General features: G+C 51.5%; 6 protein-coding genes across 6 annotated transcripts; 2 read left to right on the plus strand and 4 right to left on the minus strand.

Annotated features, from left to right (window-relative positions):
* Nucleotides 1-193: 193 nt before the first annotated feature.
* On the minus strand, nucleotides 194-2878 carry NUU61_002651 (reverse transcriptase; the record flags this gene model as incomplete). Its single annotated transcript, XM_056653233.1, has 1 exon — nucleotides 194-2878. One exon carries the CDS (start codon nucleotides 2876-2878, stop codon nucleotides 194-196), a length of 2685 nt encoding a protein of 894 aa, XP_056514300.1.
* Nucleotides 2879-3295: 417 nt separating this feature from the next.
* Nucleotides 3296-4269, minus strand: NUU61_002652 (uncharacterized protein; the record flags this gene model as incomplete). Its single annotated transcript, XM_056653234.1, has 2 exons — nucleotides 3296-3975; nucleotides 4047-4269. 2 exons carry the CDS (start codon nucleotides 4267-4269, stop codon nucleotides 3296-3298), a joined length of 903 nt encoding a protein of 300 aa, XP_056514301.1.
* A 552-nt stretch (nucleotides 4270-4821) lies between these two features.
* Nucleotides 4822-5739, plus strand: NUU61_002653 (NmrA/HSCARG family protein; the record flags this gene model as incomplete). Its single annotated transcript, XM_056653235.1, has 1 exon — nucleotides 4822-5739. The coding sequence occupies one exon, from the start codon at nucleotides 4822-4824 to the stop codon at nucleotides 5737-5739; it is 918 nt and encodes a 305-aa protein (XP_056514302.1).
* A 1219-nt stretch (nucleotides 5740-6958) lies between these two features.
* Nucleotides 6959-8521, plus strand: NUU61_002654 (DUF563 domain protein; the record flags this gene model as incomplete). The annotated part of the gene is made up of 1 exon (XM_056653236.1): nucleotides 6959-8521. The coding sequence occupies one exon, from the start codon at nucleotides 6959-6961 to the stop codon at nucleotides 8519-8521; it is 1563 nt and encodes a 520-aa protein (XP_056514303.1).
* A 196-nt stretch (nucleotides 8522-8717) lies between these two features.
* On the minus strand, nucleotides 8718-9734 carry NUU61_002655 (alpha/beta hydrolase family protein; the record flags this gene model as incomplete). The annotated part of the gene is made up of 1 exon (XM_056653237.1): nucleotides 8718-9734. One exon carries the CDS (start codon nucleotides 9732-9734, stop codon nucleotides 8718-8720), a length of 1017 nt encoding a protein of 338 aa, XP_056514304.1.
* Nucleotides 9735-10557: 823 nt separating this feature from the next.
* On the minus strand, nucleotides 10558-13102 carry NUU61_002656 (uncharacterized protein; the record flags this gene model as incomplete). Its single annotated transcript, XM_056653238.1, has 5 exons — nucleotides 10558-10962; nucleotides 11025-11420; nucleotides 11516-12505; nucleotides 12551-12652; nucleotides 12743-13102. 5 exons carry the CDS (start codon nucleotides 13100-13102, stop codon nucleotides 10558-10560), a joined length of 2253 nt encoding a protein of 750 aa, XP_056514305.1.
* Nucleotides 13103-14054: the final 952 nt, after the last annotated feature.

Below are 14054 nucleotides of genomic sequence, written 5' to 3' on the forward strand. Positions count from 1 at the left end.
CTTGGTTATGAGCCCAGCATGGGAGGGAATCGGGTGGAAATGTATGCATCCATTGTTTATATATACTTACAGATACTTTCTCTTTCCCATATGTATTTCTATTTGTGAATAGGGCCCCGGATGCGTGAATTATATTTCCATTATAAGAAGCTGTTCCTTCGGGGATTCGAGCATAGATCAAACCGAGCCACTGCTACAGGACCATCTGCCACTTCACCTTCTTTCCCTTGATCATATCCAACACCCCCATAGGCAAAAACTGCTTGTCGACCAAGTTCAACCCTCCGAAGCGGGACAGCAAATCCTCCCCATACAGATATAAAATCCACCTCATTTCCGGGTCCTCATTCTTGAGACGGAACCGCCTACGAATGTCCCTCACCGCCATGGGAACCCTGTCCGAGTCATTCAGTTCAACACCATTTGGCTCTGGCACTTGAAGGAGATGTTGATAGAGCTTGGTAAATTGCGGACTTGTTTCCTCACGGAACCGGGTGTATTCTTCAAAGCTCATGAAGGTGTCCATCTCTCGTTGGCTGACAACTGGCTTGACGTTGACAGCGCCGTGGGGATGGATATTATCAAGCCGTTTCCAGCGTGCTTGTTTGGAGAGGTCGTCGAACAGTTTCTTTTCAATGGCGTATTCATGACGCTCCTCGGCCACGAAATCCTTGATCAATTTGAGAGGCGGGTCTCTCAATTGGTTGCTCACTAACAGGACCGAGATGAACGGATTGCGCAAGCCCAGCCCGCCCAGCTCCTCGGGCAGGAAGAAGAATGCGTCGGGGATATCGGATACATCGAAACGGGCCTGAATCATCTCTCGGAGATGCTGTGTCAAGGTTTGTTGGGTGTGTGTGCCGTTAGTGTCAAGAATAGTCTTTTGCATATCTTCATACGCGGCAAGAATCGCGTCGACGTGCGGTCGCCCGAAACAGTATGCAGGTTGGCCAAAGGTGTTCTTGAAAAACCGTCCGATACAGCTGTTCCAGGTGCGGACCCACGAGATCACACTGTCGCAGTGCTCGAGCTGCGTCTTGAGCTGCTGCACATGCGCATTTACCTGAGAGTGGTCGATTGCCCAGCGCCCCGATGCGGCATCCAGCATCAAGAACCCGATTCTAACGGGGCCTTCAGGCAGCAGAGACAGAACATGGGGATCAATCGAATCTCCTAGACAGACTGATCCAGACTTGCTCTTGTTGAACTGTAGGCCAGTGACCCTGGCATACGTCTGCATGACCTGCCATGCCTGCGCACATCTGGCTGGGTCGCCAGAGAGCCACACATCATCATGAAGCCGGTACAAAAGCATGCCCGTCTCGCGATTGACTGCAAGGTCCATAAAGAACAGAATCAATTCACCAATGACTTTCTCCGACGCGTGCGCGATGGGGATACCCGTTCGACGCTTGCGAGGTCCCGTCTGTTCATGGCCCTCGAAGGACTTGTCCATATTCAACGGGGTCTCCAGGTACTTGCGGAAGAAATCGACCCATTCAGGGGGAAAACCGAGGAATTGTAAGATGGTGAAGACAGTGCTGTGTGGAAGAGACGTGGCGTACCACTGCAGATCCGACTGCACTACTGCTGCCTGTCCATGGAGTCGATGCTGGAGAAGGGTCTCAGTGACAATCTTCCTCAGAAGCTCCTGCTTGACACTTCGCCGCGCCTCTGGCGGAGTGCTCTGGTCTCCGACCTCGTTGTCTTCGTCGTACCCACCTCCACGATCTGCCAACGAAGTCTCGTCGGATGGCAGCTGCGAGAGGAAATAGGTGTCGATGAATTCATCCCGGCGGAGATTTTTCACATTCTGACTCGGGCCGCTATAGCCGCAGTAGTATTGCCGTCGAAGGCGATCATTCGAGTCCATCTGCTGCCGCTGATGAAACGTCCACACCGAGCGTGTCCGGATGAAGTCCTTGAGGACTTCTTTGAGCATGCCGCAGAGCCGCATACAGATATGCTCCATGAAAATAGTTTGAAGCACATCCTCATCCATCCAAATTCGGTATTTGCCGTTCAGTTGCTGCCGGGGCAGCACAGGGACACCGTCTGGTCCTGCATGCCAATCCCAGTTCCGTAGGTCGGCATACCGCATGTTCAGGACGTCGGCGATTTCAGTTAGAGCAACATTGCTGTTGAGAAACAGCTTGAGGGTTTCTTGCTTCTCCTCGCTAAGGATATCTTCATTTCTAAGACCCTTAATACATTGGGAGAGCGACGCGATGTCGAAAGGTTCTTTGTCCTCCCAGATATTCGTCATGCGAGTCCGAATAGTTTCCCGCATCTCTTCAAGTGGCTTGAGGCTCTCTTCACTTGGGAAAAGACCATTGAGAAACGTAGTAATTTCCGTAGGATCAGCCTCACGCGGCTCGAAGACAGTCGCCTCAAACCGATCGCACAGCTGCTTCAGCCTCTCCTTCTGGCGCTCATCCACAACCAGAAAATCCTCCTCATCGCTTGGACTGCCAGCTGTATTCTCCTTTTCCTTCGAAGGCGGACTTATCCACTCGGTCAGGAGACGCGAATAGAGGTCCGCCATGCTCATTTTGCGACTGTGGGCATCGAGCCGGCCAAGCAAGTGTGCCTCGAAGCCATCCAGCTTCTCGGGTGTGATGGTCGAGTCATAGCGAGCCTGGTCGACCCAACGCTCGATGCTTCGAACGGACTCGTCCCACCTGGCCCGCGGGAACAGTCGTTTTGTGCCTGCCAGGATCTGCGCCACGCGGTCCCGTTGGCTGTGACACTGTGCGGCAGCTGCGAGGATTTCTGCTTTCTGCGATTCGTATGCATCGCATTGCTTGCCCAGCTCGTGGATCTTGCTCTGGGTTAGCGATTGGAGGGTTCGTGATAGGTAGGAGTCGGCGGGCGGCATTGTTTATTGTGCCCACCTCCAATGCTAGATTGTCTTGTCAGAAGAAAGAAAATAGGAAGAGTCAAAACAAAATAAAATTTAGGATGTCACGTAAAAACGAGAATCGACTGCCAATTTATGGACGATGACTCTGCAGCCTCGCGCAAGAGCCTCAGTGGAGCTGTTGCCTGCGATCGGCCTTGTAGCGGTCTATCGTGGAAGTGCCCATCTTTGCCCCGCAGGTTGATGGATCATTCTCGAACCGAGCGCAGTATGATTTGAGCCTCTGGGTACTTGGACTGTTCTGTGGGAGACTTGAGAAATATTGCATATGATGGGTTGAGTCTATACTTCATTCTCGCTCATAGCAACAGTGCCTATGTGTTATTGATCTTTCTATTTAATACCACTCAATTAGATGATAAGTTCTTTTCAATCTCACAATAGAGCCCCTCGTGAATAAAACCAAGCTTTGGCCTCGTCAATGCCTAGAAGAGTAACCAACCACATCCGACCAAACACATCCACATCACTCGGCTGCGCATCGCACAACACGCTCGAGAAATCCGCATCATAAACCACAAAATGTGGTTTCTCCATCCAGGCGATTGCAAAGTCAAACGCACTCTGAGAATTCCACAAATGCGCGGAAAGGTACCACGCGTGGGTGAGTCCCAGTTTCCCATCACAGACCGTCGGTATCCTCCCCTGCAGCACATTATATACTTGATGGAAATAAAGTGTGAGCAGGACAGTCCGCCACGCGGATTCTTGGAAGATCCATGTGTCCCAGAAGTTCATAATTGGTTCCATGGATGTCGGGAAGAGTTGTGTCGGGTGAGAGGGATCGGGGAAATGAAGATAGCCGTGAAGTGACATTGCTGAGGAGTCTAATGCTGCAGAGAGCGATTCAATAGCGAAATGGGACCGGGTATTGCCATCGAACAGATGCATAATCTTATAAAGGATAATCGCCTGCGTGCGGGCGAGGATGTCGAGTGGGGATGTTGGGATCGGTGATGATAGAAGATCGCGGGTGCGGGACTCCAGTATCGACATGACCACCGGCGCATTCATTTCATTCTTGTTGAGATGGAGAGAACAGCATGTATAGGCATCTAGCGAGGATTAGTTTTGAAAGAGATCTGACGGTGGATTGGTCTCCCCGAGTATACTGTGACGGGCTGACCTTGCATCACTCTCGGCATGCCGTTTTTATACAGCTGACGATGGCACCACGGAGTTTGATTCTCGGCGACCATCATCCGCGGGGCATCCTTGATCAAATCAATGGCGAATTGCAGCCGCGAAGCTATGATACCCGAAAGTGACTTCGGCGGGGCCGCCCTTGGCACGGTCAATTCAAAGCTGGGTGATATTTCTAGATCTAGGGTTGGTTCTGTCGCTAGCATTTGGAGCGGGTCAAGATGATTTAATTGTGCCTCGATGCCCCCAGAAATTAGGTCGGCTTCGGCGGTGCACTCAACTAAATCTAGAGGTGGGAGCTCTCCGGGACAGTCGAGAATTGAGGAAATCTCGGTGATCATATCCAGGTTAGGTTGAGGCTGTCTTCCAGGATAGACGCACGGCACGTTCCTATGAGTGCATCGCGAACATGTGGGAAATGCGAGGTCGCAGCGCCGCTTGGCCGTCTTGCATGCTTCACAGGACTTCCGCCGTGGCGGGGCTGTGGTTTGATGCAGTGGGTCATACATGGCGGGTGGATGGAGAAGAGCAAAACCGTGCGACGAGCAAAGTCGAGGAGGCGTTGCGGTGGATCCAGATCGGCTAGCGGAATTCCGCACGCTAAAAGAATATCCCGGTCGGGAAGGTGGAGTTCCGCTCGTAGATACAACTTGCGTCGGACTTAACGAAAGATATAAAGGACCTTGGTCTTGTATAGACAAGACTTTGAGTACCGTCGCTTTGTGTTTCATTTATCTTCACTATTTTACCATTTCGTAATGTCTTCGCCAACCGTTTTTGTCTGCGGTGCCACCGGCACCCAGGGAGGCGCCCTCACCTACAATTTGCTTAAGCAGGGCGCCCAAGTGCATACCATCACCCGCAATCTGAATTCGCCTGCCGCCCAAAAGCTGAAGTCCCTTGGGGCCTCCATCGCCGAAGGCGACTTCGACAACGAAGAATGCTTGACGCGCAGCATGACCAACTGCACAACCCTCTTCCTCAACCTGATGCCCAGCTTCACCGATTCTACCAAGGAAGTTAGACAAGCACAGATGATTCTCTCTGTGGCCAAAAAAGCCGGAATCAAGCATGTCATCTATTCCACCGCGCTGGCCGTCAACGACCCCGAGCGTCTCGCACACTGGGATCCCAACAGCGCCCTAGGCATGGTTGTTTTGTCCAAGCAGGTCATTGAAAGAGAAGTCCGAGAGGGTGGATTCAAATACTGGACAATTCTTCGCCCAGGTAACTTCATGACCAACCACCTGGCTCCCCATGTCCAAATGTATCAGGGACTTGCCGAGACCGGCCAATTCACCACTTCTTTGACGCCGGGGTCCCTGATTCCCATGGTGGACCCCAATGTCATCGGTCAATTTGGGGCCGCTGCCACCTTGGACCCAGTCAAATTTCATCAGGAGGAGGTTGAGATCGTGTCGGAGCTTCTGACAGTGGACGAGGTGATGCAGGGACTGTCGCGTGCGACGGGACGCGAATTCAAGGCGACTTTCTTGTCGGATGAGGAAATCAAGGAGCAAGGTCAGACAAACCCATTTATCTGGATGCAGCTTGCGCTGCGCGACATGTCGAAGTTTGTTGATATGGAGAGGATCAAGGCGTGGGGCTTGGAGCTGGGAAGTTTCGAGCGGTTTTTGGGGAGAGAGAAAGAAAGGGTTGAACAGACATACTTGTGAATAAACTCAGACGGTGACCAGTCTTCCATGGAGGATAATTCAGGAAATATAGGGTCAGATGTGTTGATTGAATTTGGCCCTGTTCTTTCGGGAGGGATCATCTCTACTGGCAAATGAACCAACTTCAGATCAATAATATTATTCAATAGGTATGTCAGGTCACTCTCTCTGAAAATATACCTTTTTTCATGGATTCCTTTATTTAGTAGTAGTGCATCATGGGGTCGAAATTTCCCTGTAGCGAGATGTATACACTCGGTGGAAAAGCAAGTTGGATGGGGCGTCACTGCGTTAGCTAAATTTAACTCTGGTGTGTACAAGTTGTTTCCAACCGACAGACTATCTAGTTTTTGTTGTCTGGCAACCTGTGATGGGTTCAATAACATGCCTGCTACGCGGATCAACCCACGTTCCGACATCCTCACCTCACCTCCCCAGAATCCATCGTCTTTACAACCGACGCGAGTCCACATTGATTTAATGTGAATATGGCCAAGCGGTCCTTACAGTCTCTGTTTTCAAGCTTCCATTCGCCAGCAAGCACCGCACAACTTTCTACGGTGCTGGGACGGAGCTTCCCACGGGAATTCCCATTGAAGAAGAGACAGTGCCCGGCTATAAAGCGAGGTCCTATTTTCCGGTCAAGCCAGGGCATGTTTTCAATCGAAAGACCCAGTGATAGAGATCAACGTTTCGACTTCGCGGGATCGTTGTGTTTATGCGGCTCTTTCCTTTTGGGGTCTCGGGGGGTTGAGTACTTTCAACATCTCCCAGACAACCCTAAAAGAAACCAGCATTAAAAGCTGGCCACATTTCTTGTAAGCTTGGCTGCTTTCTTTTTATTTTTTTCTTCTTACATCCCCTTTTTTCTTCAACCTATATGTGCTCACCCCCACGCCCTTAAATAGCTGACATGGGGTAAGTGTCTACCTAAGTACATATAAGGATTCAGGCTGCTGACCCTTGCTACTTCCCTGCTAGTTGCAGCTGGGGAGAAAAACAACTGATGACACTAAACCACATCACGCTTCGAGCGTTCCAAAGGGGGCATCCTTGTGCGCATACCTAGGTAAGTTGGAAGGGGCCTTGAGCCAACAGCGCCCCTTGTTCTCCAGGGCAGACATAAATACACGGACGCCTCCGTACTCTTCTCGATTCGAGATTACTTTCTCGCACCTTCAGACCGGGTTGAGGAGGTGTCTTTGTGTCTTTGGTCAAAATGTGGAGTTGTGCATCATGGCGATTGCGGGCCACCCTGATCGGCATGATTTTCCTTGTCATCTTCTGGTTGCTCAGCCCTACCTCACCACAGAACGCCGGTTCTCCCGACTTATCTCCTGACTTGTCCACATTCGATTCGAAGGTCCAGTTTGATTTGAAGTCCCAGGACTCTGTGTTTGAACACCTCCCCGATCTCCCCGCCCCTCAGGAGCCCCTGGACCCCCCAGATCGACATACAATCGTTCCAACCGCGGTCGCCCAGCCGTTGGTGGCGTCGCATCCGCCTCTGCCCCAGGAATATACGACAGTGGCCAAACAAGTGCGGTTCTGTGCCGATCGCTTTAGCGTTCGATACCTGGAGAACCTGCGTGATTCCGCGACCGAGTACTGTACGCCCAATTCCTCTTCGCCCTTGACGTGTTTCCACAGCCAGACCGCCGGTGAGCGCGTGGACACCATGTGCATCGGCCAGAACGCCATGTTCTCGCCGACCAAGACGTTATTCCGCATGGATTGCAAGTTGGGTGATCTGGCTCACCCGGAAACTCCTGTGGCGCCGCCGCCATTTGGTTCATTCCACAATTACTGGTATGACACCGGCCCGGAGGAGGTGCTGTATCGGTATGTGTATGTAGCAGCAGACCCCGGCAACTCCGTGCCGTCCCAGACGCCGAATTATACTATCCTCGTCAAGCGAGAGGGCGTGGATAATCTCTGGCATTGCCTCATGGAGGTTTTCTCCGTGGCTCTGACCATGGGCGTGTTGAAGATGAGCTCGCGGCCAGGCGACAGTCGTCCGTTTTTTACTTCGGCCGACAAGGGTAATACCCAGGCCATTCTGCTCGATGATCATGCCGATGGCCCGTATATCGACCTGTGGTCTATCTTTGGCGATAAGCCCACCGTGCGCATGCACGATCTACCTCCCAATACCACTTTTGAAAACATCATCGTCCCGCTGGCCGGCGCCAGCAATCCACTGTGGCAGGGGGACTGGGAATCCCTTCCGTGCGAAGGCTCAGCTCTTCTCAACGCGTTCTCACATCAGGTTATCGGGGTGTATGGCCTGGGAGAGACCCAACCACGACCAGGCCTTGAGATCAACATCACCTTTATCGACCGCGCTGGTTCGCGGAAGCTCCTCCGCCAGACCCAATATCTGCAGGAGTTACAACAGGCTTACCCGCAGGCCGCTATTAAATCCTTTGACCTGGCCGCCCTTTCCTTGAAAAAGCAGCTGGAAATTATCCAACACACCGACGTCCTCGTCGGGGTTCACGGTGCCGGGTTGACTCATGGCATTTTTCTTCCACCGTTGTCCACCATGGTGGAGATTCTGCCGTTTGGTGTCAACCACAAGGGATTTCGCAACGTGGCCTCTCTTATGGGACATTCCTATTTCCCTATTCATGGAGCCGAGCCGTCTGAAGCAACTGTGGACGCCACGAGTGATTGGCATAACCAGGATGTCTTTTTGGCTCAAGACAAGTTCATGAATCTCATGGGCATGGTGATGAAGTCTATTGAGATTAAGAGAAAGGGGAGTAGTGCGGTTTTTTGAAATGCTGTTCCTGGTGCGATGCTGTGAAGTTATATGATACCCTGTACGTCGAGCTATTTTCTTAACTTGCGAATATTACCAATTATATCATTTGATCAAGGTTTAGTATACCTAGATTGACACTCGCTAACCTTCTAGCGGCTGTATCTGTGTTGTAGCTATAACACCCCAATTCACAATCCCCCAATCAAGACCATCACTTGCTTTCAACCTTTCCCAAAGCAGGCAGCGATTCCAAAGCACCACAAGCAACCGACCAAGCCTGATCCCCGGAATAAAGAGTACTGCGAAGATATGCCCAAGTCAAACGCAGCACCATCGCCAACCGCTGCGGACTCTCATCATCCGTCGCCTCAGCGGTATCATAACCCGAAACACCACCCAGCCCATGACATCCCCCCGCAACAGTCAACAGCGCCTTGGGACCCCTGCTACGGTAATAAGCATCGGCATGGTACTCAGCGCCACGGGTAGACAAATACGCCGAGGCATCGCTATCACCAACAACCACAAGCGCAGGCCCCGCCATCTCTGCATGGCTGTGCTCCGCGAGGAAAGTATAATTCTCACGCACGAGCGGCGTCAGTCCCTCGCCGCCGTTCCCGTCTCCGGGTGGAGCGAGCAACACGCCGGTCTTGATGCGCGGATCTGACAGATCGAGTCCCTCTGGGCCGGTGGTAGAATTGATCTTGCGTGCGCCGAGGAGCATGCTCGCCGTGTGCCCGCCCATCGAATGGCCGACAACAGCAACGCGGTCGTGGTCAAGACGCGTCTTGAGGACTGGGAAGCCCGCCTCAATATCGTCGAGTCGGTCGAGGATGAGCTTCATGTCGAGGACACGCGAGTGCCAGAAGAGAGGGGCGTCGACGCCAGCTTCGGGGCCGAGATTTAGGGTCTTGGAGCTGAGGTGCGTTGGCTGGATGACGACGAAGCCGTGGGCGGCGAGGAAGTTCGCCACGGGGCTGTAGCCGTTTAGGGACGAGAGGTTGTTCGATTGGCCCTGGCCGTGGGATAGCAGGATTATCGGAAGGTTGGTTCCTGTGCTTGGGACTGAGACGCGGATGTGAAGGTCGATGATACGGTCTGGGGCTGGGAGCACGAGTGGGTTGATGGAGATGACGGGTGTTGCTGGGCTGATGGGGATTTTGTCGGCATCGCCGATTAAGGCGTGGTCTTTGAGGTTGGGGAGACGGGCGGTGGTGTTGGTGGACATGGCGATGGATTGTTGGAGTGGTCGTTGTTGGTTGTTGATATGACAACATGAGAAGAGAGCCCTTATTTATGTCATTTGCATATGGATGTTGAGGTCGATCTCCGAGATCTATATTCCGACATTTGTAAGAATCTCTGTTTGAATTGTAAGCATGCTGTCGTAGAAACGCAAGACGCAAGTCGAGGCGGCGGATTTAACCGAAGTCCAAAAACCGAGCGCAAGTCAAGGACTAACAAAGCGCAGACTGACTCGTGTTGCAGAACACAAGAGACTATTTTCGAAATTAAAATTTCACCGCAACCAAAATAAAACGGGGCGCATCAATCATTTGCCAAAACCCGGGGGAGGGCAGTACTCGGACTTTAGAAGCATCTCTGGGGCTAGGGTTTTGGACCGGAGATACACAGCATCAACAATCTAACTTGTGGAATGGGACGTCCCAGTAACTTTTTTTTTTTGACTTTTGATGCAACAAACGGGATTCAGCCAAATTATCTAGACGCACATGCATAGCTACAGGGCAGGGATCGAGGCAACGCCGAGCAACAACTGAACAAATTCCCCGAAACTCGCTGCGAACTCAATTTCACTTTCAATTAGCGAACACCGAGTCCAGTATCTTGGAAGTACTTATCTTGCGCAACTGGTTTTGACGCTTGTTGGCGCTCCCGGCAGTCAAAAACCCATAGCTGGAAGGCGCTTGCCATAGACCCAGGTGATCAACAGACTTGGAATCAGGCTTCCACTTGTCAACAGGCTCGAATGAAGCCTGCGACTAGGTCTTCTCGGCCTTGAGTTGGTCGCTATCTCTAGGCAATAGCTCCTAGTACACATGCGGCGCCTTAGCCCGGCCGCCGTTGCGCTGGAAGGCACGCTTTAGCAGCTCCGTGTGCTGCACGGCGATTGACCCCATCTCGGCCGACGAGATGCCATCGTGCGCGTGGGCTAGCTGACGCAGTGCTTTCTCATGCACTGCCATTGCGCTTGTGTAGTTGCCCGTCACCGTGTACAGTTCCGACAACAGCGCGGTCAGCTCCAGTGCAATCCGATCGAAGGATCCCCACACGCGCCCGATGTTGTAGCAAAGGTCGCTGCACAGCCGGATGGCTTGCTCCTTGCGGCCACAGGAGAAGCGCACTTCCACAAGGCGTCGCCTAATCCAGATGATTGTGTCGGAAGACCAGGTCTTTTGAACGATACGGGAGGACCAGAGGTCTGTGAGAACAAGCTGGAGAGTGGGTTAGTACTGAATTCAAAGCTTGAATGAGGAGGAAATATCGGATTACATACCTCCAGATCCTCAAAGTTCTTCTGCTCGCCCAGCAGCAACGTCACTTCGCTGACATCGTTCACGTCCAGGTCCGTGAACCGGACGCCGGTGACCCGGTACACATACAGAATATCCTGCAGCACCGCGCGCAACAGTTCCGACATTGCCTTCGCCAGCTTAGCATCAGGCGACTTCTTGATACCATGACCAAGCAAATATTTGGCGAGCTGGATGCCTTCCCGGGTATTGATGTGTGTGCGGAAGCCATCAACATGCTGAATAAACCTGTGTAGGATACTAGCAAGCTCATAGGCCTCGGCGAAATGGCCCTGCTCAACCTCTTGGTGCACAGTCCGAACAGTCTTGCCAATGATGTGCACGCCATAGTCACGTTTGGATATCTCAGCGAGACAGATCTGTTAGAAGGCCTGCACGCTGCCCTTTTTGGTCTGGTTGCTGACGGAGAAGTGCTCGAAGAACAGGCGGAAGAGCTCGGCGTCGGTCTCTGCACTTCTTCGGTGGCGTTGCGCGTGCGCTGGAAGTTGAGCAGACGGACACCGCTGACGAAGATCGCGAAAAACCCCCTTTTCTCCTTGGCTCCATAGAACGACACGTACAGGTTGATTTCGGAGACGAGCTCCGTCATGATCGACGTATACGTCCGTTTCTGGTACAAATTCTCCTCGAAGGCCACAATAAACACGGTCACCTTGCGCGAAAGTGCTGATTCCTTCTGGCTGCCAGGTGTCTCGCGGATTAGCCGGATCCGCAGAGACTGCATCAAAGTCCAGGCAATGTCCGACTGGCCTAGCGTGGTGTACAGATGGGCCAGTGACTGTGCAGCCTTGTGCAGGTGCTGAGAGTTGGTCTCTTTCTCAAATACTGATACAGTGGCCGACTGTAGAGTTTGCACAGCCTCGGTTGTTGAAGATGCCGTGTTCTGTTTGTGATACGAGTGCACCAGCTCCTGCAGCGCCGAGAGGGTGGTCTGGGATGCGATGCCCTCCTGCTTGACCAAACTCTGGTAGTCTTCTTGGTAACAGGAGAGATACTTGGTAACCGTCTTACTGTTGCTGGAATACAGCTTAGCAAGATGCTGCTTGATGACGCTGGTAGTCGATGTAGTTGTGGTCGTACTGCTCTTAACAACCTCGCGCGTCAAAACAGACGAGGAGAACTTCTCGTTCATTTTCAACACCGCCTCGTACAGACTCAGCGACTCCTCTTTGTATTTCTCGCTTAAGTATCTGATCTCCGCCAGTCTCATCGTGGCCTTGTAGGTGGTGACATGCGAGGCACCATACACTCGCACACAGACTTCGTGGTAGCTGGCAGCCCGGTCGTGGATTACGCTTATGTCGGCCTTGGCCTTGTGCTCCAGGAGGGCCGAGTATTGTGAGTAGATAGCCTCGATCTCCTGACTATCCACGGACCCGTCCTGGCCGTGCTGCACAAAGGTCTTCCACAGGACCTCGTACACCTGCTGGGCCTTCTTCCAACGCTAGCTATCTTCATAGATAGTACACAACTGGCGGGCGGCACAGACTGCTCGAGATTCCAGTGTTTCCTTCTTGCTCAAGGCCATAAATATCTGGTAATAAGCCGTCTCGGCCTCCTCCACCTGGTGGTACTTGGTGGCCCGGTCGCCCTAGGCATACAATGCCTGGATAGCCTGGTCGTCGGTCTGGCCAAGCTGGGCCGACAGGGTGCTGTACAGCCGACGGTATGTCTCTATCACCTTCGTAAACTGGTAGGTCGTTTCGTAGAACGACACGAGCTCCTGCGTCGCGGTCATGACCAGCTCGTCCTTGGCAGATACCGAAGAGAAGACGGATTTGAAAGCGTTCTGGTATACGGTCGAAGCCTTCTCAATCTGTAGACTCTTGAAGTGACACTGGGCGAGGCTCAAAGCTTGATGCACAACACGAGGAGTGTCTTTGGTAAACTTGATGACCGAGGGCTTGGTCTCAATACCAGACCAGGTACTTTGCAGGGCACGCTGGTGGGTCTCGATGGTGATTGGGTTGCGTTGATTATTGCGGCTTGAGAATATTCTTGTTTCTTTGGTGGGGTGATGTCCTGACTTTTTGAGGATCATGGTGTTCTATAAATCTTTATACAATTGACCCTTCGATCGAATATCCCATGCATCTGAATAACAAAGATGAAAATCAAGAAAAATAAAAATCATGGAATAGAGGAATAGAAGGGTCAAGAAAAAGTAATTATCTACACGTAGATACCTCAATTTTGCATACACCTACATAATTTAGAGAAATCCCAGTAAATGATTATTAGCATGGCAGCAAAATAAGCTAGTCAAATCCATACACCCATAGAACCTTATGCACACAGTAATTCTGCAATTCAAAAAATAGAAGAAAAGAAGAATAGTAGTAAGGGCAACAATAATGTTGATATTAATTTAGTGAAGGAAAAAAAGATAGGTAGACACATGCCCCCGACGAGATTTGAACTCGCGATCTCCGGTTTACACTTCAACCACAATCAGCTGGATGTCCATCGCGCAGATGAAACTCGGAGACACCGTATTACTTACAGACCGATGCCATAACCACTAGGCCACAAGGGCTGGCTAACATGCTCAAGGACGTATTTGCATACTCCAGCTACTAGGCATCAATCTTCCCTGGGAAATGAATATCTCCACCTCACAAATTGACTGAACAGCCAAAAACCTACCCTAAATTATTCGAAATCTTGTTGAATTTGAATTTGATCAATTCTGCAATAATGCAAAAACAGAAACCGGACTGCCAACTGAGTCGGGGTATCTATGTATGTGAAAAGGACCGAGCAAGCTGGAAAAAGAGACAAGAAAAAAAAAAAAACACCAACGCCTTTTAGCCCTCGCTGCTGCACCGAAGGAATGATCAAGCACATGGAGATGGATATCAAGGGAGGAAAACCAAGTGCAAAACAAAAAGGGAGAGAACAGACGCTATGAGGGAAAAGACAACACAAACAAAAAAAAAGCACAAGTCCACACCATAATACATATACATAATAACACACAGGCAAACTCGGGA

Source organism: Penicillium alfredii (genome assembly GCF_028826965.1).
Source record: "Penicillium alfredii strain IBT 34128 chromosome Unknown utg000004l_segment0_segment0, whole genome shotgun sequence".
NCBI lineage: Eukaryota > Fungi > Ascomycota > Eurotiomycetes > Eurotiales > Aspergillaceae > Penicillium > Penicillium alfredii.